The following is a 24862-nucleotide window of genomic DNA, read 5'->3' on the forward strand; positions in this document are numbered from 1 at the left end:
GCTCGACGCACCCTTCGTTTATTCGCGGGCTTCTTTGTACAACCAAATTCTTCATACAACCAGGCACGTCGCGTTTTCTTTATTCTTCAAAAAGAACTGAATCCCAGGCTCGAAGCACATGCACAATTAATTTATTGGCTGGACCTTTTACCAGAGAGAATAACTACTTTTCTTGCATTGTTCACCGATCCCGTCACGTCGGTCGGCCCACCTAGCTCGGTAGTGCCTTCATCAAAATGCTCTTTAGTGGACTCTTAATATAATTTTACTTAAGCACCACTAAATATGTGTTGCATTGTTTTTTTTCTTTTTTTGCAAAAGTTCTTCATTTTTTTGGTGAAACTTATGCAGAATAAGCGAGACAGAGGAAAGGGGAAATGCACAGAGGTTAACCAGAGGGGAAGATCCGGTTTGCTACCTTACGCTGGGGAAAGAGGGGAGGGGGAGGGTAAAGTGATAACAAGGTAGAGATAAAGAAAGAAAGGAGCATAGACACACAATCACAGTCGGTCACTGTCGCCGCATACTACCACCACACAGCACAGTAACATTTGCAACAATATAGACATATGTTCAGGCTACAGCCCCTTGTCCATTTCTGTTGCCTTTAAAAACTGCGACAGTGCCTTCGTCACCCTCTGGTGCGACGACTTGGGATTATGGCATTTTAAAATAAGTTCATCTGTTAGAGGTCTTCGGTCAAAGCGCGCCATCGCGTTAGCGAACGTTCGTCTCTGTAAATTATAGCGAGGACAGTCACAGAGAAGGTGTTGGAGTCTCCTCGTTACCACAGTCATCACACGAGGCATCGTCGGCCCATCCGATTCGGAAAGCAAAAGACTTCATGAACGTCACCCCTAGCCATATTCGACAAAGCAGGGTAGCTTCGCGACGCTTAAAAATGTAGCAATGCTCCATACATAAATGGCGCCACATTGTACACACTCAGGATGTAGAGTTTACGAGAAACTGAATGTTATTTTTATTGTTTTGTCATGAGTGAAGAGAACTGGCAGAAAGCAAGTCACATACACAAATATATACACCATGACTGAAAGGGTCAGTAAAGGAGTCATTGCGCCAGAGATCTGGCAGCCACGGCGCGTTCTTCCCTGTAGCCTCGCATTGCCTTTCGTGCATGTTCTTGAGGTGAAGAAGTTCTTATTCTTTCTTTTTTCTGCCGAGGTCTTTCTTAGAGAATTACAAACGATCGCGAGCACCTAAAGCAAAGGCGCAGTAGTAACAAAACGTGGGAACCAATCCAGATGCCAGAGATCGTTACTCGAACGGTGACATGGTGCAGTGTCGGAGGCGCAGGCGAAATAACGAGCACCCTGAACAAATGAGCACAGTTGCGCACAGTGCTCCTTTTGTGACTACTATGCCCCATCCATCCGTCATTCGTCTTTGCTGTGTTTCTGTTTTCGGGCTCGGTCAGATCTCCCTGCGATGGGGCAGTGACCCCAAGGAAGCATACGGTGAAAATGGCGTCAACGTCTCGGAATCACGAAGTATGCAAGCATGCAAGGAAGTACATGTCTACACTCTCCAACGAGACAATCAGATGTATTACAAACACATTATTTTTCTTTTGCATCTCTATAGAAGATTGTATTTGTATGTGTTGGTATATACGCTTACATTTCAGGTATACCTGTAAGATTGTGTAAGTTTGCATTTTGCTACGGAACTTTGTTTCGTTATTTGCGTAATTTTTATGTATAATTTTTCAAAAGTTATAAACTGATTGTGTTTGTTGTCGCTGTAGTCGCCAATGCGGGGGCCTGCGGCATTGTCAAATTGTCGAAACGACAGCTTTTGCCGCACGCCCCTTTGTATCGTTACACTGTATTATTACATTATTAGTAGAACCCTGGGAGGTTCTACTGGGACACATAAATACCCAAGAAAGTGGATGGAAAAAGAGCGCCGTGGTAGCTCAATTGGTAGAGCGTCGCACGCGAAATGCGAAGGTTGTGGGTTCGGTTCCCACCTGCGGCAAGTTGTTTTTTCATCCACTTTAACTTCCATTAATTTATTATTTCGTTATTTAATTTACTAAGCACAAGTAATTTCCCCTATGTTGTCCTTGGTGTCAGTGTTTGTTGGCTTCTTATGATATTAACATATTTATGCTTTTCATGGGGAGTGAATGCGTTGCAATCTTTTGCTACGCTTAAGCTCACGTTGACGGCAAAGTTCGGCTGCTATCTAGACAACCATTTTGAGGTTGGCTCTCGATATCATGACCAGAATACCTACCTTATCATAGCAGCGAAAGCAAACGATAAATGAACAGCTTATCGTAGAGATTTACGGCGCCACTGGCTTGTATTGGGGTGGCATCCAGTTTAGCATACGCTGTTCGTACGTGGTAGCTCGCGCCTTGAAACGATCGACGTACACAAACGCATGTGCTCGTCAACACCCTCAAGTTTATTAGTCGCAATGGTGCAAAATAATTTCGCACCATCGCATATGGTATAGATATGCTTCTAACTGGCCGTACTTTAAGCACTGCTGCGAGAAATTAAAAGACGCAGATATGGAACTCATGAACAATTAAAACACTCTCGGCTCACGTTTGCTCGTGGAAGCTCAGTCGTGTGTTCGCGACAGCGAGTCATGAATTTCTCGTGGCGAAAACACGCTGTATTAACGGCAAAGAGCACAACGAACTGAGTTAAGTGAAACCACCAGGGCAAATATCAGGTGAAGGCCGTTCGAAACTCTGTAGAAACGTGGTAACCGCGCTAGTCGCACAGACAAGGCATCCGCCAACCACGTGGTACTAACTGCACAAAATTTTGTATTTACTTTCATTGTTCTTGATGCGCTTGCCACCCTCAGTTTCTGCGGCCAGCTAATTGTATCCATAAGTGAAATAACCATAAATTTTAATGGGAAGCATTATTGTCGACTGAGTCATCGTCTTTCCTGCCACCTTTGTCTACCCATTTCCGTGGGCCGATGCCGAAGGCAGTGAAGTCTTGTAAAGTAGAGCGGTCACTTCGTGATCTTGTAAACAGGGTAATGACATGTAACGACCTCAAAATTCAGAGTGGACATGACAGCGGGCTTGTCCACATGACTTTGCAAAGTTTCGTGACGCAGAATTCACAGCGTTATGCAATGTGTCGCCCAGACTAACCCGTTCGAATAATTATTCTGCATGGCAGGAATATTTTTCGTTTTATGTCCCACATTAACAACAACGTCCTTTTCAATTTGAGCCCATTTGAAACGTGCTCTCTTTACGCACTATGTTTGGTTCTGCTCCTTAGTTCCAGAGATTTTGTCTAGGTAGAGATATTGTGCGTTTGCACAGCCAGTAATTTCGCTCTATCGTCGTTATCATTGTTTGATATATCTCAAGTAATTTGTTTCATCGTAACTGGTTTGGCGGCTGTGAAAGTCCGTCATGCCTAACTACAAATTGATTTGAAAGTAACAACCTATATTAAATGTAAATTATATGTGTTTACGTCAGTGGAGAGGAAATTCGAATCATGTTGACCGCACATTGAAGGAGAATTTACAGAAACACACTTCAACGCTACTTTAGCCCTCGGTGTCGGGCCCAGAACAACAAACAGCTACACTAATTTAAGAAATCTCAGTGCTAAAGTCTCAAAGAAGTTAATTTGTCAACTTGGCGTCATAGATAAACATAATTCTCTTGCATCTTTCACAAATACCCATATATCGCATCAGGTTGAGGTTAGGACTTTGCGGCGTATCATTGAAGCCTCTTGCCTAAACAACCTTCTATGGAGCAAAAAAGGTCTTGAAACAGTTCGTAGCCACACTTCTTACAGTTCTCATTGCGAATTAATAATTTCCAAGAACTATACGCTGTATCTGACGCCTTTGGTTGTTGGGCAATTTAGGAGAAAAGGCTCCAAGATTTTCCTACTATGGCTTTTATATCTAGAGTAGCTTTTGTCATTCAGGCGCACGAAGTATAAGTTGCTCACTTCACACATAAAAATATACACAAGCAAGTATTGAAGAGCCTCTTTAGCATGCCAGGACCAGCAGCGAATTTTATGCTTTCTTTCTTTGATTTTGCGATTGCGCTTCTCGCAAGCAAACATTCTGGATAACTGCCCGCGAAAGATGGAGCAACATTTTTACGCGCGCTTCTGGTGATTTTAGCGAGCTCTGTTGCTCTTACAGCTACGCATTGGATTTCAACACACATTGCATTGCCCCCTACACGCTCCGCGTTCCCCTCCATTTGCGCGCACCTTGCGTTTGGGTTCTCGTCGCGCCGATCGATGCTTGTGACCACACCGCTTGCGCCCGACCAATGCCACATTGTTTCCCGCGGCTGACGTTCTCGCACATCGGTGGTTGCGCGTTTCTTTTCTGCCACCTGCTGATTTCGCTCAACCATGTAATTGTCGTTAGGGAAACGGTTCCGCTTTGATTCCGTTGATTACATCGCGCTACACAAAGCATAAATTCGCACCCGGTCAGCACGAGCTCCAACTAGAACCTTCACGTTTCATTTGTTTTCGGAGCCACAATGCGTAATGAACGATTTCGTTCTCCGTTCCTTTTCGCTCTTCGTCAATAGTTCGAACGCCGCAGAGCTGTCGTTATCAGCGAGTTCGGACACTCGCTGGGCGCAGCAGATGATAACAAAAGAACAATATGAAATAAATGAATAATTACCAAACGCGGACGCGGTCCAAGCGAAACGGAACAATATAGTAATATTACTTTCATCGACATTCGACAAAGCGACAGTCCGCATTATACATTGCGCATTCGGCAAAACGAAGGCGGAGGGATGGACAGGGACACAGAAGCCCCGCCTGTGCTCTTCATTTTCAACCTTTAGAGCCTGCATTAATCAGCTGAAAGTAACATATTACCAACATGTCCATCTTCCGTATTCGAGCTCATTGCAAAATTTCCATACTTTATCTGTTTCCTATTTCCAGGTGCCTGTTATTTAAAATTGAACACGGAGTGCCTCGGCGATAGCATTCACAAGAAGACGGCCTAAATGAACAACATAAGCTTTTTTTTTTCTTAATCCGCATTCAGGCTGCTCTAATTCACTCTTCTTTGATGCGCAGCTGCATACCCGATATTTGCAGCGCCCTTCCCAGAGTTGCTGTACTTGGAAGAGGACAACCAACTTACTTTATTGTCACCAGTCGACGACCTCTTCACCATTGCTCTCTTGTCCTACAGCCGTGGTTTTGACACCTTCGAAAAGCGAGAGAGAAACCGAGAAAGCGTACCGAAAAAAAATTATGCCGCGTGGAATTTGGTTGGCGCTCCCCGAGTAGTGGCTCCTCACATGCTTAGTCCACAAGTACTCCCCGCTTGCGCAGCACGAAAGGTAAAAATCGAGACAGATAAGCAAACCTCGCCGCTAACCACGCAGTCGACGAACGCGGTCACTGCTCCCACTTCTCTTCGAGCGACTCGCAATTATTGCTGTTCAAGGGCTACCAAATTCTGGAACCTTGATCGGCTCGCTGTCTGTTTCTCAAGCGATAATATTGTTGAAGAAAGCACGAAGGAAGGCGCATGAAATTAACGTGTTGCTTCGAAGTTTCCGCTTGCGCACATCCATTCCATTAGTATCTTATTGTTGTGTTTTTCCAGTGATCGTGGTATTTATGCTAGGTCTCAACGGTAAAAAGAGTTAAAGGAAACTCGAAATGCCAGCAGGAGATGTGTTTGCTGCGTCGCACGTGTCGGTGTTTCGGTCGCTGACTCCGTAAGCTCCCTTTTTGACCTTTTACACTTTCAAGCCCCTCAGTTCGTGGAACTTGCGGGGCCGTCTCGGTTTAACTCCCTTGCATTTCCCCATAATGTGGTGATATCATCACTGAGACGATGGTGTCAGTGAAAATCATTGCACGTGACGACACTGGGCTGCCAACAAAAAGTTGCAGACCTACCCTTAGCTATAATTCTTAGCAGTAGAGTGTTCTGAACGCAGTAGTCATAATAATAATGATTTTTAACTGCTCCTTTGTTTCCGTTGGCGGAACGAAAGTACTTGCACTGTACGCCTTGACGAGGGACACCGTTATAAGAGTGGAGCGATACGAAGCCAACCATGACGCGTGACATCGTTCTCGGTGTGTTTTTTTAGGAGAGTGACGACGAAGAAACGCGTTAATCTTCTTCCAGTGGACAGATTTCTACTCGCGTTTGAATACGGAATTATCACAGGAACTCTAATTTGAGTTCAAGTAACTCCTGTTCAAGAAAGTAGGCTCAACAACTTCTGCCGGTATTCTTGCGGCACTCAAATTTAGGCAAAACTCAGTGATATATGAGGTCTCTCCCAAAAGTTCACGTACTGAATCAGCGAAGAAGTGGAGAGGGTATGGTAATGCTGCTTAATGGTCACCCCACTCGAGAGTACACCACTGACCTTCCCCATTCCAGCACGCGCTGAATTCTGGTATGACGAGCCAGAATATTATGCATAATGTTTGCGCAACCAATTTATGGCTATTGTATTAATAGAGACCAACTAAGAGACAAAACTCACAGATGGCAGGGTCCCCGTGCTTGTCTGAAACGAACGTTTAGTGTCACCACTCGCTTCACCGTTTCAACTCTTCCTAACACACGGATTACTCAGATTTAGCAATCTACTGCACTCAAAACTGAGTTTACGCAACTTCCAACAGTAGGGGCACGGGAAGACACAGCGCATGAAACCATATCGGCCCCCCCTTGCACGTTTCCCCTTTGCCCTGGCACCCGCCTCACGTGACATCCAACTATGGCGCACTATCCCATGGGTTCCCATGGTTTCGTGTGTACGCTCACCTGTAGTCGCACTGATGCGACCCACAGAACCCGCGACAGGGCTAGAGGAGTGAACACGCGCTCTCTCTTTTAGGCAGGCCATAGGGCAACGTGCACTCGATCATGTGACCTATACCGTTGGGAGCGCAGCCAAAGGGCGCGCATCAAGTCACCATCCTTCTCGGCCCAACCTCGATTGCTTGCACTCGCACCCGCAGCACAGCGAGTGAGGGCCACCGCTTATTTTCCTTGCACTTGGATCTTGAATAATTGTTTTCACAGTAAAACAATATGCTAAAACTATGTCTGCTTTAGTTCAGCGCTTTTGGGAAGGCCTTCTAGGCTCCAAACATCTGCTAATCTCAAGATCACGGGTGCAGTCATAGTAGTAGTGGCCGCATTTAGATGGCAGCGAAGAGCAAAAAGGCTCATCTGTTCAGATGTAGGTGCCCGTTAAAGAACCCAAGGTGGTTATAATTAATCCATATACCACCATTACTACATGCCTCATAATCATATGGTGCTCCCGGCACGTAAAACTCCCGAATTTAATTTTTGAAGCGCTGTTTAATTTGCCCATCACCCCATGGTTTCACCTGGGTTGGTATGTCCATCCATCCGTCCGTCTGTCCATCCATCCATCCATCCATCCATCCATCCATCCATCCATCCATCCATCCATCCATCCATCCATCCATCCATCCATCCATCCATCCATCCATCCATCCTTCCGCCCCTCCGTCCGTCCGTCCGTCCGTCCATCCATCCATCCATCCATCCATCCATCCATCCATCCATCCATCCATCCATCCATCCATCCATCCATCCATCCATCCATCCATCCATCCATCCATCCATCCATCCATCCATCCATCCATCCATCCATCCATCCATCCGTCCATCGGCTGGTCGGTCGGTCGGTCGGGGGTCGGATTCTCGTAGACTAGATTCCTCCACACTCCTTAAAAAAAGGAATAGGCGCGTCCGGCTGTCACATTCCAATCTCAGAGCCCCAGTACTGCAGCCGGATGTTCTAGCCACTACGCCACCGGCGCGCTTGCACTTCCCGTGTGCCAACACCAGTGAGCTCTTTCAGATATGTGTTCGCCACGTGTTGACTGTGATGATGATTTCCATACTATGGCACATACCCAGAACAGGGGATTTACCAAGAAGCCTATCATGCCACCAACTAGCTATTTGAGAAGATCGCCGCCTATGGATAATTATTATGATTTTTATGATCATGATCAGTTAATATTTCGGTTCACCGCATGACGAAGGCCTTTCCCAGTGATCTACAATTACCCTTGTGGTGCGCTAGATGATTCCAAGTTGCATACAAATTGAGAGCTGAGAGAGAGAAGGAGAGAAAGGAAGGAAGAAGGAAAGGCAGGAAGGTTAACCAGACTGAGTCCAGTTTGCTACCCTACACGTGGGGAGGGGAATGGGGAGTGAAAGAGATAGAGAGAGAAGGTAGGTGTAGGATGACTATAGTCGGGCACTCAAATATGTTGCCCTCAGGTAGTGTAAAAGCGCTCGAACTGCTTTCTGGGCTAATGAACTGTGAGGCCAAGCTCCCAAGATCTTCTCTTCCGTAAATGGCCTGTCGTCCATTGTATTTAAGGCACACTGGAGAGTCTCACGTTGATTATCGAAGCGAGAACAGTGGCCCAGAAGGTGACTGATGGTCTCTTCACACTTGCATTTATACCTTGCTGTTCCAGGAATAGTGAAGAAAGCTAACCTGACCACCGCGGCTCTCAAGCAGATCACATTGGAACTTTTACATTGTTCATACGCTAACCGAATCCATGTTTGCACGGATGCTTCCGTCTCGGAAAATTCTACGGGCGCCGTTGTTCCACCATCTCAATCGGTGGTCATCAAGCTTATGACTTCACACGTAACGACATCTGCAGGTTCCGAACTGGCCCCTCTTCGCGCTGCCGTCGAATACATTGAGAGCTGAGCTAGTTGATGCGCTTTCGCACTTGGAATGTTTGCGCCTGCAAATTTCCTCATGTCCTCACCCCACCTAATTTTCTGCCGTTCTCGACTGCGCTTTTCTTCCCTTGGCACCCATTCTCTCAGTCTAAGGATCAACCGCTTATCTCTGGTACGCATTAAATGGCCTGATCAGCTATATTTCTTTTTATAGTCATGACTGTTGATCTCATAATTTCCATACTATGACAAATAGCCCCAGTGAGGAATCGGCCAAGAAGGAGCTGGTACAATAAAATTAAATAAGAAGAAATGAAGAAATACAAATCAATATAAGATTTGTCACATTGCGTAACATGGTTACGCGAGAGCGTATGCACGCGCCAGGTTCCAGAACTCGCAGTAGTTCTATAGTCGGATACAACTTTAGAAAAAAGGGGGCGTTTACTCCTCCGAGGCGAACGCACACAAGCATCCACCAATGGGCGCGCACTCTGGACCGACGTCATGCGCCGGACGGCCGGTGACTTCGCCGCTTCGGTCATCTGGGCGGGGCCTCCCCTTTTTTCTAAAGTTGTATCCGACTATAGATAAACAGGGCCAAACTGATTTAATATTCATAGATTTCGAAAAGCATTCGACCGTCTGTCTCACACTAAACTGCTGTTAAAGCTACAAGCAATACTTAAAAATGATTTCTTGATTTGATGAATTTCAGCATATCTGTCGTTAAGGCGGCAAAGTGTGTTTATCGACGGCGAGCGTTCTGGATCAGCATCGGTTCGTTCGGGCATTTCACAGGGGTCCGTCCTTGGGGCTCTTTTCTTCCTAATCTTTGTCAGTGACTTAATAGAAGACGTAAACGTGAAAATACGTTTATTTGCCGACGACTGTATACTATATAAAGAAGTTAATAGCGTGAATGATCAGGTCCACTTGAATTCTTCGCTAGCGAAGGTAGAAGCGTGGTGCGCCCCATGGCAAATGAATATTAATGCAAGGAAAACGGTTGCTATGTCAGGAACACGAAAACGCCACCCCTTAAAGTTTTCTTACAGTTTCAGTGGTAATAATATATCTGCGGTTAGTAGCTACAAATACTTAGGCCTCGTAATTTCATCCGACCTTAGATGGAACGGATCACATATCTCATATTTCAAAAAAGGCAATGCACCAACTTGGTTACTTGAGAAGGTCGCTTCGACAGTCCACACAAGAATTCCGTCTTTTAGCGTACAAAATGTACATTAGGCCAATTCTTGAGTACGCCTCGGTAGTATGGGACCCGTACACCCTGAAGAACATTACTCAATTGTAAAACGTTCAAAGAAAATCTGTTAGATTTGTATTTAACCGTTATAGCTGGCAAGTATATCTGACTGTTCTTATTAACAAAACTAACCTGGAAACATTAAAATTAAGGCGATATAGGGACCGTCTGAAATACATGTATTTACTTTACCATGATATGTTGGAGATAGATAAGGATATGTATATTACTTTATTTACTAGGCGTGCAACACGATCTAATCATCCGAAGAAAATAAAGGAGTTTTTTTACAGAACAAACGTATTTAAAAACACGTTTTTTTCCTCGGACGATAGGTGAGTGGAATGCGCTCTCCGCCAGTACAGTGGAATGCCCGACCGTCCAGTCATTCTGCAACCAGCTCAATAGCATTTAGACTTGATGTTATGTGTATGTATATGTATGTATAAATGTAATTGTTCTTTTTCCTTTTTGATTTACAATATACGAAAGTGCTACTTTCGCTTGCTTGTCATTACTATTTGTAGATTTTTAGCTGCTCAACCTACCGAGCATGCGCGATGTCTTTCAGCATACCAGTATGAATGCAATGCGAATCCTTGTTATCAATATCGCGCTGTTATCAATATGCTCTGTACAGCTTTTGTGGTTCAACGAATATCCGTATTTTAAAATATATTGAAATTTTGTGATGCTTTCATCTGTGGAATTTTCTGTATGGCTTGTGTGGATCAGGGAATATGTGTATTGCAATGTATTGAATTCTTGTAATGATTTCTGCTGTTAATTTCTTTTTGTTCATCTCTATACAGCACTGTCCACTCCTGCCCAAGGCCTAAGACTAAGGCTGGTAGTATCCTTTAAATAAATAAATAAATAAATAAATAAATAAATAAATAAATAAATAAATAAATAAATAAATAAATAAATAAATTAATTAATTAATTAATTAATTAATAAATAACGCCAAAGACGCAGGAATACAATGGGCGAATTCATAACATTTCATCAATCGCTTCATGAATAATTCGCTTTTGATTCCAACATATCTTTCTTACTTATTTTTTAAATTAGGCTCCAAGGACGATGCAAAGTTGGGATGCTCCTGCAGCTCAGACGAAGGTGCAAATATCGTTATTGTGCCTTCTCTAGCGTTGATTGCCCACCGGATTACTATCAGAAGCGCTTGGTTTTTATCGGCAGCAATTAGTTTGGGAAAATCGTCTGCACCCAAGATTCTTACGGAAAACTTGTAAATTAATAAGGTTTCGGTCAAGGTGGTAGCAGCAATGCTCGCACCAGAGCTAACATTCTGGGGCAAGAAATGCGAACACAAAGTTGAGCTGAAGTTGCAAAGAAAGTGAAAAAAAAAGTTGACAGTATACTGGAACAGCTGCGGCCAAGTGCGCCAAACTGCGCCGAAGCATGCGTAAGAATGAAATACCTTTTTCCGTCGATGCTTTGCTGCTAACAAAATTGCAACCAAAACCAACAACATGCTATTATCATCATTATAGAGGGAAGCAGAGATCCGCCCATGTAGTTTTTCATGCAGTGAGAAACTTTATGGTTTTGTCAGGGTGGTCCGGGTTTTTCTCTGACAGACAGACAATGTAGTGCCGCTGTACCGTCTTACTGGCTCTTTACTTCGGTGTTCATCGAACCCGCGTGATACCGCAGGTTAGGTTTTGCCGAAGGAGAATGTCACATTCTAGGGTTAAAGTTAAGACTTTTCTATGTTTAAGGATGATAGCGGGGCTTTGCAATAGAGCCGCTGCGATCCGAATCACACGTGGTGGATAATTAAGAATGGTATTAGCGAATGAGCTCGAATGTGGTACACGGCGAGAGCCGCCACTTCGATGGGTTCCGCCTTGTTCGTCGACGCAAAACTTTTGCGTCGAGTTTGGTTCGGTGGAATAGCGTCGCCGAGGTAAAAGCAAAACCTTATTTGCGTGTCGCGCATGCACAATGGCGCGGACACTACTTTTTCTTTTTTTGTGGCCCCAAACCTTCGTGGCCCCTGTTCGACAACTCCCTAATGTGCATGGCATGAGAGGACATGAGCATATTGCATGATGTCGTGTATCGATCTTGCGGTAAGCCTCTGCTCACAAGCCGGGACTGTCACACTGTGTTGCATCCTGGGTTAATTAGGACGCGTTTGCTGACGATCTGTCAGTGGTGCCTTCTCTGCGCCGTATTGACAAACCCGGCCATAGCGCCCTGTGTGCGTCGCGGTATGGAGGAGCGTTGCGTCCTTTCCTGACCGCGTTTGCAGGGTAAGCCTTGCGCCAACCTGTCTCCACAACATGTCGACTATATCAATTAGTATTTACATGGTATATCGTAAGCACAGGTGCGTTGGACCCTGTGCCTAAAGTGCTTGCTGCTGCGTGAAGTCGGTTTTTTGCGTGTGCCAGGACCTGCGCCTCAAGGTGAAATGACTGTTCCACCATTAATTTGTGTAAAGGATAAAAAAGGACGGGAGAGTAAAGGAAAATCCAGGTCAAGGTGATCGTGTTTTTTCAGTACCTCAGCATTATAATCGACTACTTTGTTGCTCAAGGCCACAATATCGATGCAGCTCTTTGCATGGAGGTTATCGTCTGTGCCACGTTTTACCTTTTTATTCGAAAGGCGAAAACTACCTTCGGCACTACGATGATGTGACGGTGCATTCTGCATTGATAGCACGTGAATATTTGGCGCGTGATTTCATCAGTGTGTTCGATCATCCTCCAGAATGTTCCGTATCTAGCCCCCTCTGTGACACTTTTTTGTTTCGTAAATGCAAGCGCGTGCTGTGGAGGTCGTCGCAACAAATAAAAAAAAAAGACGGCAGATCTCACGCCCTGTGGGAAACGATGCTATGCGAAGCAGCGTGCGGGGAGCCTACCAAGTTAACGAAACGACCATGAGAGCACCAAGACGTATACGGCTGTTTCATGACCTACACGACAGCCATGTCATTAAATTCATGAAATGACCTATCATTAATGTTCGTCGTACACTCTTGTCATACTCTCAGTTTTGCTGCATACCGAGTTAACGAAAAGACCATGAGAGCACCAAGACGTAGGGGGCTACATATATGTTCTCAGAGGGGTGGATGTTCGCCCAGAAAAGCTTCCCAGTTAAAAAAAAAAAACTACATTGCTGCTGAAGCACTATATCACCGGCGTCTGTAGCACTGGCATTTTTCGTTCACAACAGCAGGCACCCATCAACTTATCATCGACCATCCTGTTCTTATCATCTTTAATTATTCTTTTTCGCCCCGTTTGTCGGCACACTACCACGAGAGAGCGTCGTGTGTTTTCGCGATGCCGGTGGTGTGTTGTAGCCGCCGGTGAATTTAGCCATAGCGATCGAGACCGGCACCATGCTTAACCTGAGCATCTCTTGCAGTGTCACAGTGGTATTTGCCAGCCGTCGAGCAGATCAGTGTCTGTTGGAAACGTAGAATGAAGGCGTGACGCTTCCCTGCGGGCATTGGTACATCCTTCAGGAAACAGAAGGTGTCGCAGGTGCACACATGAAAGGAATTTGTTTTTGAGGTTCTGAAGGCAAGCACCCTATTGACCGCGGTAGTTTGGGCAGGACCATAGAAAGTGTTCAATGATTTCCTGTCTCAGTGGAAGTAGTACCAAGCGGAGAGTCGGCACATCCCGTATTAGGTAACAACGTAGGTGTATACGTAGATTCTCTCCTTACTCGACGTAGTAGCGGGGTTTGCTCACAATATGCAGTTACGCAGGGCGCATGGCGCATGTGGCGGAATACAACGCAGGGCGCATGTGGCGGAATACAACGCGATACAAAGTGAGCATGTACGGATGTCCAATTTTTGTAGCTCGATTGCTTTTAAGAACTTTGACTTCAGGGGCACGTGAGAGTGATGTGTATGCAAGAGCATCAGCTTCGTCCTGTTTAGCAATGCCAATGGGAAAGTGAATCCGCAATACATTGAAGCCTTTCCTATAGGTCTTTAATGAAAGACAGTGACTTGCGTGGGAATTCGCTAAATGGTAAATCGCGGCAATGTTCCTGCAGTGCAGACTTCAAGTCCGCAAAGAGTAACCTATCTCAAGTCAGCCTCTTTGATTTTTCTATAATAAATTCTATCTATCTTTTTCTGTCTTCTTCTAGTGGCTCGCGTGTAATCAGTCTAGAACAATATTGGCTTTGATATTTGCGTTGTAATTATCGTTAGAATTGAGGTGTAGTTTCGTTAGCATTAACTTTAAGCTCTGAATAGATTAGATAGAAACCGTTTACATTGAACAAGATCTTGGGACCATGGCCTTGCATACTGCAGCTACAAAGGGCCACAAAAGCACTGCTACGATTCTTGAAAGCTATTGTATCGAGTGACTGTCTGTGATCCGGACTGAGTAGCCGTCAGTGATATAGAGCAAAGAACTGTTACCACATTGGCAATATCGATAGTGGACTTTCCCTTCTTCTTTTAATCTTTCCCTCCCCTTTTCCCTTCCCCTAGTGTAGTATAGCCAACCAGGCACACTCCTGGTTAACCTACCTGCCTGTCTTTTATCATTTTCTCTATCTCACATGTTAATTAAAGCGAAGTTTTCTTTCCGCAAATTTTACCGGTTTGCATGATTACCTGGCTGCTGGGTGCTAGTTGCTGTTAGGTCGGTAGCTATCTCAGGGGATATATCTGTATATTTGTGGATATAAAAACATACGAAAGATATATATGTGCTGAAATGAAGTTCCAGCGAACGGACTGATATAACCCCTGTATGCTGACCAATTATGCGCATCTTTGTTCTGCATAACAAGGAGAATACAGAAGATATATATAGCTTCCTACATAAAACCTGAACATATAATGTCATCTCACTGATCTGTTAACGGAATGGTGATTTATATTCGGCGCATTCTTTAAGTTACTTTATTTTCATTGATTTAGCCATTCGGTATGTGCCATTGGGGTTGGGTGCCTTCTTGGCCCATCCTCTTGATCGAATCTGCACACAGGAGTTGCATAATCGCTAAGTGTTGCTTCATATTTGTCGTACTTTTCTGTGCTCACACCTGCCATCACCCTTTTCACGACAAGCATCATGTATCGCCTTCGTCCTTGTGACATCGCTGGGTCTGCGCCTAGCACGGCTCATCCAGCTGAATTATAGCATAGCATGAAAGTAAACAACCCTGTACACATTGCCGGCAGTTGTAGAGCCTTTATTTACCGGTTTCGCTAAATCTTCGGATAACAGATTCCAACATATGCGTTGGACCTTAGTGTTTGTTCCGCGCCAATATACGCTTCTGTAGATAGTGTAAGGTATACCCCATATTATTATTTTTTTATGAATAACGCATACGTGCAAGGACTGTCCCTGGATCATGCAACTGTTCATTCTAATTCTCTTTTCTATTTTCTGGGATGGCAATGGTCTGCGCAGCGCTCAATCTACGTTATGCCCAGTCGTGAACGGCGGATGATAGAAATAAACTTGTGCGGAAGGAATCGTTTCATTGTAGCGATCCTATTTATGCTGTCTCCCCTTTATATTTAGACGTTAAAGCCACTGCCGCATAATGTTGGCTGTAGGCTCTATCAAGGTGTCTTCAAAACGAATATTTTTCAGAAATCTCGTTCATTTTTGTTTCGCAAACGCTTGCGAGTAAAGGGAATTCGGATTGAAATGAATTGCCCTACTTCATTATTCATATAGGCGTAAGCGCAGGTGCTTGCGGGTGCTATGAATACAGGGGGCCCGCGACTGCGTCCTAGTTAGGGCAGCTCGTAAACCCAGCCGCGCGAAGCGACAGATAATGAATGAGCTGGGCGAAACATTGCGCTACCCTCTCTGAGACGAGGTGCGTTCACAGAACTGGCGGTCTGTTTTTGGGTCGACTTCGGCGAAAAGCGCCTGCATAAGTTACAGCTCGTCTGCGCAATTATCTTTTCTTCTTCAGGCGGTGAAAGTCGGTGGGTGAAAGAATGCGTTCCGAAGCGTAGCGTGGCAGGCGCTGACGAGTTGTGTGGTTACTTTATCCGCATCCGTGTGTGCGAACTACTTTTTGCGAAAAGTGTGCATTGTGTAGCATTTACCTAAACGATGTATGTTGTGCTTATTAATGCACTGTACAAGCATTAACCTGCACTCGTAATGACGCACGGAGTGAGCCAGAATCTATTATACGAAAGTGCATATTGGTTGGCCCGAACTAGTGTACGTAAGCCTGATGTCGCAAAACTGTATTTGTAGAAATGTAGGAAAGATAAAACTATGATTCTCGCCAGTGAAGAAGGCTGGTGGTGGTCGAGGCATCAAAGAAATGCAGCGACGCCGCACAAGTGTTCTAAATGTATCAGACCACGCGTATTTCACAAAATGTAGTCTATCGCCCACTACCCTAAGTGCAAAACCGAAAGCAGTAGTCAGAAGACGACGAGCAAGTTCTGCCTTTGCTGTTGCCAGTGCCTTCAATGATTCACGAGTTCTTACTTTACGGCCTGACAACCTGACTAATCGTCTGAATGTTCCTCGGGCTGTTTCCCGAATGCGTTCTACAACGGAATGTGGTAACTGACTTCAGGGACTGAAAGTGCGAGCACCCTTGAACACTGCAAGTCTGACAACGACACGAAGCGGCCATTTGTGGGTATGCGTTAGTGGGCCTTGCACCTCTTCCATTTCGGGAGTCACAAATGAGTTTTTCGTGTCGGGGGCTTCGTCGTGGTTACTATGCAGGCAGAACTTTGTGAAAAGGCGAATCCCGTTATAGCGTAAGACCAGTCCATCTGCAGAGATATGATTTAGCCGACAGGGTCGGGTGTTAGTGTTCGTGTCAAGTTTAAGCGCATTTAGGCTGCAGCTGAAGCTTTGGCTGCTGGAAGGAAGGCGAGAAGGAGAGAATCTGAAGAGAGGAAGTGAACGTTTTTGACCGTAAAAACGTTCGGTTTGCAATTCTAGAGGCGGGAATGTGGACGAGCGTGTAGAAACATTAGCGAGAGTGAAGCCTTCCTGGACAAAGTCTCACGTGGACAAAGGCGATTGGGCTGGGCAGTCAATCTCTAAAAAAAGAAATAAAAAGAAAACTTCAGTGCGTCTTTGAAGCATTTTGCTTTGGCAAACAGCGATTTCTGTGTTCTAATATATTGTCTGTATACAAAGGCCGTTCGTTTACGCATTGCACTACACACTCAACGTGTTGCCACAGTTCCAACCTTCAGATGGACTCCGGAAGAATGGATTTAGGTACGGCTTTACATGTTCTCAGTATGTGAGGCGAGGTACTGCTATATGCCGTATACAGTTACTCCATGGAGGTCGCGCTTTATTTGCAACGGTGCTCGTGTATCGAACGGCGAGTGACTACAGGTCTGTGGAGAGGCACCGCCCACGCGTTACCTGCAGCGTAGGCGCTTCTAGTTTTACGGGGAGCTGAAGGCCCCGACGAGGCTATCGAACGTGCTTTATTCTGTACGTGTGTGCCTGTGCGTGTATGGGTACATTTGGTATTCTTGTGGTCGATATAGGCGTCACCCCTTATTTCTCTGATATCTTGAGTAACTGTACCCCATTAACGTTCGCTTCTCTCTCAACTTCAGAAACGAAGGCGTCCACAGGTTGACGGAACAATAAAATAGACTGAATAATTTTATACCATTGCCACCTGGTTGTGAATGGGCTATGCTTTTCCGGAAAAAAAAAGGCAGACAAAACTAAAACGAAAAACGTCGGACAAGATGTCTCAGTTGTAGGTTTGGCTACAATAGCTTGGTTTGAGCGAACAAATGCCAGTTCGAAGCAGCACCAGTGCTGTCATATGAGTTCCTTTCGTTTTCGTCTTTAGCGCATTTTTATGAAAACTGTCCAGGTTTAGCTGTGTTGTTGATACACAGAATATACTATGAGTTTTTTGTATGGTCACCGGCGCCGACTTTCTTTCTCTCGCTGCGAAAAGCCGAAGCCATGTGCATGTTGATAAATAAATTGAAGCATATACACAACATACAACATAGCTTGTTGAATAAACCCACTAAATAACGTTAATAAAATCGTTGTCCTTAACGGGGAAACAATAAGGAAGTTGTTTATGACACCTTGCCTTTCTTTTGGGGGGCATAGTCGCCATGTATAAATAAGCAGATTTATAGTTTCATCATTTGAGTGATAGTAGTCCTTCCCAGCCTTTTTAAGGGACCACTGACAAGGGTTTCTTTTTCTTCATCTCCGTGTAGACTTACGGGCGCGTCAATCTTTCGCAGAGCATCTTTTGGTGGAAGCATCTGTAAAATTTAGCTTGCACTATTTTTTTTGCACTGCTTGCACCTCCGGAGGCACACTTTTCCCTTATTATGCTCCATTTTATAGCGCCTAAGTGCGGCTTCTCCTTCGCCTGGTTTCACATTGGTCCTGCGATCAGTCACACTTACAGGCTTTTGCGTTGCGTCTTACGACACGAGCCTTCAGTTATTCGTTAAGCTTACTTCTACGCCTAAGTGTAGGCGGTAGGCAGCCCGTCTGGGAAATCGGCGTGATTATGTTTGCAGCCGTGAGGGCAGCGAGCGCCGGAGACGGAAAGCGCCTGGAGGTGGAGAACAGAATCGCTGCGTTCGCGCTTTTTCCGTTTGTTCTTCGACGCCGCGGTGCTGACTGTGCATGTTCGTGGCGTTTCTTCTTTGCAAGTGTAGCAATATGTGCGTTTCCTGCGGTGCACCAGGCGTCGCACTGTCGAGATCAATGTATCGTATGCGGCGGCGTTCGCGCCCTTTCCGTTTGTACTTCGACGCCATGGTCATTGCAGTGCGTGTTTACGGGGTCCGTGGGGCTGCGCGTAACCCAGGTGTAGAAAGTAAAACGTCGCTGTAACTTTTGCGCATAAGCGTAACTGTCCAGCTCTTCAAATGGGTGGTGTCTGCCTGAAGCCACGAAGCAAGCGAACGAAGAAAGCGCCTGGAGGTGAAAAAAATCGCGCGCGGGGAAAAGTGCGAAGGAGCGCGAGCGCGGGGCAAAACAACACCACCTAGAGAAAATTGCAGGAAGGATTCAAGGCACTCAAGGCTCCTACGATACCTTACTGGTATCCTGTCTAACGGAGTTACCACCGACTTCTATTGCACACTCCTTAATGATGCTCACAAGATTGTCGTTCATTGATTCAACACTAAGGTCCTCTTCCTGAGTTAAAGCCGAATGCCTGTTCTGTAGCTTGGTCTGGAATTCCTCTATTTTCCCTCTTACCGCTAACTCATTGATCGGCTTCTTATGTACCAGTTTCTTCCGCTCCCTCCTCATGTCTAGGCTAATTCGAGTTCCTGCCATCCTATGGTCACTGCAGCGCACCTTCCTGAGCACGTCCACATCTTGTATGATGCCAAAGTTAGCGCAGTATATGAGGTCTATTTCATTTCTAGTCTCGCCGTTCGGGCTCCTCCACGTCCACTTTCGGTTATCCCGCTTGCGGAAGAAGGTATTCATTATCCTCATATTATTCTGTTCCGCAAACTGTACTAATGGCTCTCCCCTGTTATTCCTGTGCCTATGCCACATTCCCCCACCGCCTTGTCTCCAGCCAGCTCCTTGCCTCCCTTGGCATTGAAGTCGCCCATCAGTCTGATGTGTTTTGTTTTCACTCTACCAATCACCGTTTCCAAGTTTTCATAGAATCTTTCGACTTCCTGGTCATCATGACTGGATGTAGGGGCGTAGACCTGTACAACTTTCATTTTGTACCTCTTATTAAGTTTCACAACAAGACCTGCCACCCTCTCGTTATTGCTATAGAATTCCTGTATGTTGCCAGCTATATTCGTATTAATCAGGAATCGGACTCCTAGTTCTCCTCTCTCCGCTAAGCCCCGGTAGCACAGGACGTGCCCGCTTTTTAGCACTGTATATGCTTCTTTTGGTCTCCTAACTTCACTGAGCCCTATTATATTCCATTTACTGCCCTCTAATTCCTCCAATAGCACTGCTAGGCTCGCCTCACTAGGTAACGTTCCGATAACACACATCCCGATAACACTAGATAACGCACATCCCGCAGCCACAGTCAGAGGCGGTCAACTCAGCGTGCCTCCGCTTATACCGTCCTCCTCCACGACACTTAACCTCTTTTCTCCTTCTCCGCTTCGCTGAACGCCACCTAGGCTTTCCTCTAGGTGACGTTGCTTTGCCGAGCACTCTAGAGCGCTAAGCGCACTCCTCCTTACTTTCCACAGCGTGCGATTACCTTCTCCACCTCCAGGCGCCTTCCTCCTCAGGTTTCTTTTGCGGCGACACATAATCTCGCTGATTTCACCGACCTGGCATGTACCCTAACAGGAGGATTAAGAGGAGCAAAGCATGTACATGCGAAGCTGCATCCTGATTGATTTAGAAGCGGTCGATGCCCAGCAAAGTTAGACTAGCGGTATCACAGCTCTTCTGATCATACAGGTGTAGCTACATGTCTTGAGAAAACCTATAGCTTTTCTATCTGCTTTCAGTTTTTGCAGCGATCACTCAAGACCAATGCCCAAGAGGAAAACACCGGCGCTCGCTATTCTTGTATTTCGAATTGGCATTGCTTATCGCACACACTTAATCTGATTTGGCTCTGCTTGCAGTCCGCTTACACAATGTCCGAAAAAAGTCCACCCTTGCCGTCCATGACGAGGCAACATTGATCGTTTCCTCACATTATTTTTCTGTTGTCTCGGCATCACCATTCTCTTCTGGTGAGCTGCGAGTCGTCCAATTAGCAAATTAGGTTTGCTTCGCCAAGGCGTCGCCTGGTTCACTAATTTGCCCCGTTCCTTCAGGCCAGTCGTCTTAGTCGAAGACGAAGCCAACGCTTGTACAGCGGACTGACAAGAATGGTGAAGGAACGCAGGAAAATCAGACCGCACATGACTGGCCAAAAGTAATAACTTTTCCGAATGATATGAAATAAATAAATAAGCAAGTAAATAAATAAATAAGTACGCTTTTTATTTCTACCCAGGGACACACCCACTTCATGTCCCCTCCTTTCTAATGCCTTCAATGAGTAATTTTTTTTTATCAGTGAATCATGTATCGTCGATTTTTTGCGCACTTTCTTTACCAGGATATAAGCTGAACCAATCAAAAACAAACAAATACGACAGGAACATCTGTTACACTAAACCCTACCTGGTGATGGATCACTGCAGAGGTATCGCCTTAGAAGTCATCGCCCAGTGTTCTGAACTCATGCTCATGTAGCTTCTCATATTTAGGGTAACTGCATGCACCGCGATTGCTTTCTAGCTTTCAATTTGGTACCAGCAAATCGATGTACTGTCGGCGTCACCACTATGTGGGGACATATGGGCCACACCATAGATCGATGTTAGATTTTTTTGGCCATAACCAAATCTGCATGTATATGAAACTTGCACGCACCAAACACTTCATGCCACAGCGCTGTAGTAGGATACAATTTAAAAAACAGCAGTTGGCAACAAAGGCACATGGACCACGCGGGGTTGTGTTACTCTGCTAGCCAACACAGAAACAAAGCAAATCGTTGTCATGCGACGTTTTCAAAATGGCGTCGTACGTGATATCTCCGTAGCGTCTGCTGTTCTTGAGTATTTTCGTCGGCGGAAGTGATGAGGTGTGCAACAGACATGTCACTCTGAGCATGCCACTCTTCAAAAGTCCGCGGTACAGTTCATTTCACTGCTGATTCCGTTTTAATCATGAAACTTCAATGCGAACTGAAGTGAAACTTGACACTAAATAGTTGCAGTGAAGCAAGTGTTTTATTCAAGTTCAATTAAGAATTAGGCTTTACCGATCCACTATAATAGACGAGTGAAAACGTATGAAATTACGGGCTTATAATTTTATTTTTGTAGTTACCGCCTTATTTAAGTAACAGGTAAACTTTGTAGTACGAACTATTTGAAGCCTCGCGGAGGAACAATGGCTGGTGGTTATGAGGGCGTGGTCAGGGCTTCACTGGAGACTTAAGTTGTATCCGACTATAGTAATTTTTTCGCATACAATAAACAGACCACTCGAATCTGTGAAGTCAGCAATCTGTGCATGATGGTTTTCGCCGTCCAGAAGGTCGCTGTGCATTACAGTGTCAGTACCTGTCATATATAATGGCGCTTCAAATCATTTCCAAATTTCACGACAAAAAGTACACGCCAACTATTTCTGGCTACATTTCTAACCTATTCGAGACATATTTGGTGGAGTTCGCCTGGAAGAGTCCTCTTGCTTTTTCAAACATGCGTTGACTATTTCAGTCAATATCTACTAGATAAGAGGACAGTAAGCTTCTGGCGTGTGTTAATATAGCTCCGTGAACAGATTTACTGTAAATACCTCCTTCATAATTAAATAATCTTTTACAGTGCTCAGTGCCACGAACTGAACTCAGAAGCATGTCAAAATATCACAAAACGGCCATAAGATTCCTAAAATTAAATCACGAAGTCAAACAAGCTCGCCAACAAGAAATGCCACATTTGAAATAGAAAGCTGTGACAGAGATCGCAACTGGTTTTCACAGTTAACGCATGTAAAAAAAAGTAGAATAGGAAGATTGTCATGCGCGAAATACATTTCTTAGTTCGAGAAGCAAAATACAATGACGAAAGGTTTAACGTTTGTGGAATTGCCCAGTATAGCCTTCAAGAACCAGGTATAAATTGTATATTTAACGTAAAAAGGGAGAAACTTAAACTTCGTGCTAAACTCACGAGTGGATGACAAAGGAAGAGGCCGCACGGGTTTCAAAGAAAGAATGACTCAAAGTTAAAGAAAAATTGTCCCTGGTGTGTGTGGTGTGTGTGTGCGGGGGAGGGGGTGTGGAATTGAACCCGGGACATATGCGTTTCCAGTGCTCTTGCTCTGCCATCGTAGACAACCAGGAGGCTGGCAGATTGCCGGGCGAGTGCGAATTCATGGACAACTCGAAGCGCAGTGTTCCAGAATATAGGCAATCACCTCTGCGGAAATCCACAAGATAGAGGAAATAGTATACATAGCAGAAAAAATTTTCGCTTGAATGTACCCTGAAGCTGCAAAAAAAAAAAAACTCCTACAACTTTCTAAAAAAGAAACCTGTAAGAAAGAGAGCTTGTAAAAAGTTGAAAAAAAATTAAAAACTAAAGATCGGAGCGTAAAACAAAAGCAAGGAGCAATTTACAGATTCCGGCGTCATTGCGTGATAATTTAGGTGAAAGCAATGCAGTTCTACTCTCTTTACATACCTGATGCTGGACTCTAGGTTTCAGGAAAGATTTATTACCCAACGCGGCACACTGTCTTGCAACTTTGATGGGCAGCGCACGCGCAACTGCGACTAATTTAAAATCTCTTCCATCTGTGTGCGGGTTAGGTCTTCGTTTCTCTAAGCTCTGCCAAATGAATAAAATTTTGTTAAGCACAATAAATATTGGAGTTGCAGCTTGCATTGGTAGTCTGAAATACGTGGAGAAGGCGGAACAGCATGCTGGCCTCGGGAACACGAGGTGGTTTCTCTGTAAAGTCACGATGTTTACATGCACCGCAATGCGGGCGACACTGTTCACTGTAGAAATACCTACACGCCCTGCAAAAGGTATAGTTTAACAGCGCCGAAGGACCGAGTGTTGAGGCCCTGTTTGTGAAGCATACTTTGTGTACAAAGGTTTCCGTATGGCCGGCTCGAATATGCATTCCGAGAAGCCATCTGTTTACATCCTTTTGTAAAGTTATACACTCACAGACTCAATTCAAAGAGTAATAAAGTGAAGAACTAAACGCTTATCTGTTTAGACTGGCCAATACCGGGAATCATTTTCGCTAGTTTTTAAATGCTACGGCAATGGCAGTAATTTTTTTGCCGTTGCCTCAACCAGCGGTGTGTACAGAATACTCTCGGGAGACTTCAAACGGAAACAATTTGTTTTGAACCATTGTCCCAGTCTTGCGGAAAGCATGTTGAGAATACAAGAAGCTCTGGCGCTCCGGAATTGTGCGGGCAAGTTAATGCAGGTGTGTTCACGAACAAGTAGATACTACTAGCTGACTGTTCACGCTCGCAGCGTTCCTCTCAAATTTATTTTTAAGGCTTCAACTTTTGGGAAACTTCCGGGAGATTTTTCTGAAAACAATACGTGGTGGTAAGCAAACAGTCTTTGTCGCAAAGCATATTTCATTGTCAGCAAGGGTTTCGCGGATGTTTGCCGTCCCGTGCGCGCTGCGACTTTAGTACCTAGTTGATTGGCGCCGTCTTTGTTCAAATAAAGAGAATAGAGAGCTACACAGGGACGTGATATTTTCAACCAGGCTGGCTACACGGTGCTAAGGCAAGGGTGTAGAAGAAATCAAATGCGATGGATAGATCAAACAAAATGAAAAGATATCAAAGAGTCACATTGGCCAGAAGAACTATTCAACATTCACTTTATGCAGGTAACTGCGTATTTTACACAGTAAATATATCTTTTTTTTTCGATGAGCCACAACTTTACAAACTAACCTCAGGAACATTCTTTCATGGTATGACAAATTGTGCACAAAGGCAAGCTCCACAAAGTGTAATTGAGTTTGTCATATCTGTACGCTACAAAAGATAAACATTTAGTTACGACTTTGTAAAATGAAGGGCACTAAATATTTCGTCATCAAATTTTACGTAAAATTAACACGTTGAGATTAGTAACCCGAAAAGGCAGTCCATTCTCCCCTTACATTGAAGAAAAAGAAAGGAACTTCAAGCCCGCTTCCTAATAGATAAGACTGTTTATACACAACCGACTTGTAACTAATTTTAGAGTATGGTGTCATTAAAAGCGGTTAAAAATTGCACTATATGTTTTGTCGTAGTGTCATGATGTGGTCGTTACTATTCTGAAGA

The 24862-nt window shown here is 44.8% G+C and overlaps 1 protein-coding gene across 20 annotated transcripts in view; it reads left to right on the forward strand.

The window, feature by feature from the left end:
* The window catches only part of LOC135914247 (uncharacterized), a 623773-nt gene that overhangs the window by 262757 nt on the left and 336154 nt on the right, over positions 1 to 24862 (forward strand). The window contains exon 2 of one of the 20 annotated variants that reach the window (XM_070539903.1): positions 10822 to 10859. The exons of the other annotated variants lie outside the window; for them this stretch is intronic. Coding sequence (XP_070396004.1) covers positions 10822 to 10859 — 38 coding nt within the window. The remainder of the gene's footprint in view (positions 1 to 10821; positions 10860 to 24862) is intronic. 20 annotated transcript variants of the gene reach the window in all.

Source organism: Dermacentor albipictus, chromosome 6, assembly GCF_038994185.2.
Source record: "Dermacentor albipictus isolate Rhodes 1998 colony chromosome 6, USDA_Dalb.pri_finalv2, whole genome shotgun sequence".
NCBI classification, from domain to species: domain Eukaryota; kingdom Metazoa; phylum Arthropoda; class Arachnida; order Ixodida; family Ixodidae; genus Dermacentor; species Dermacentor albipictus.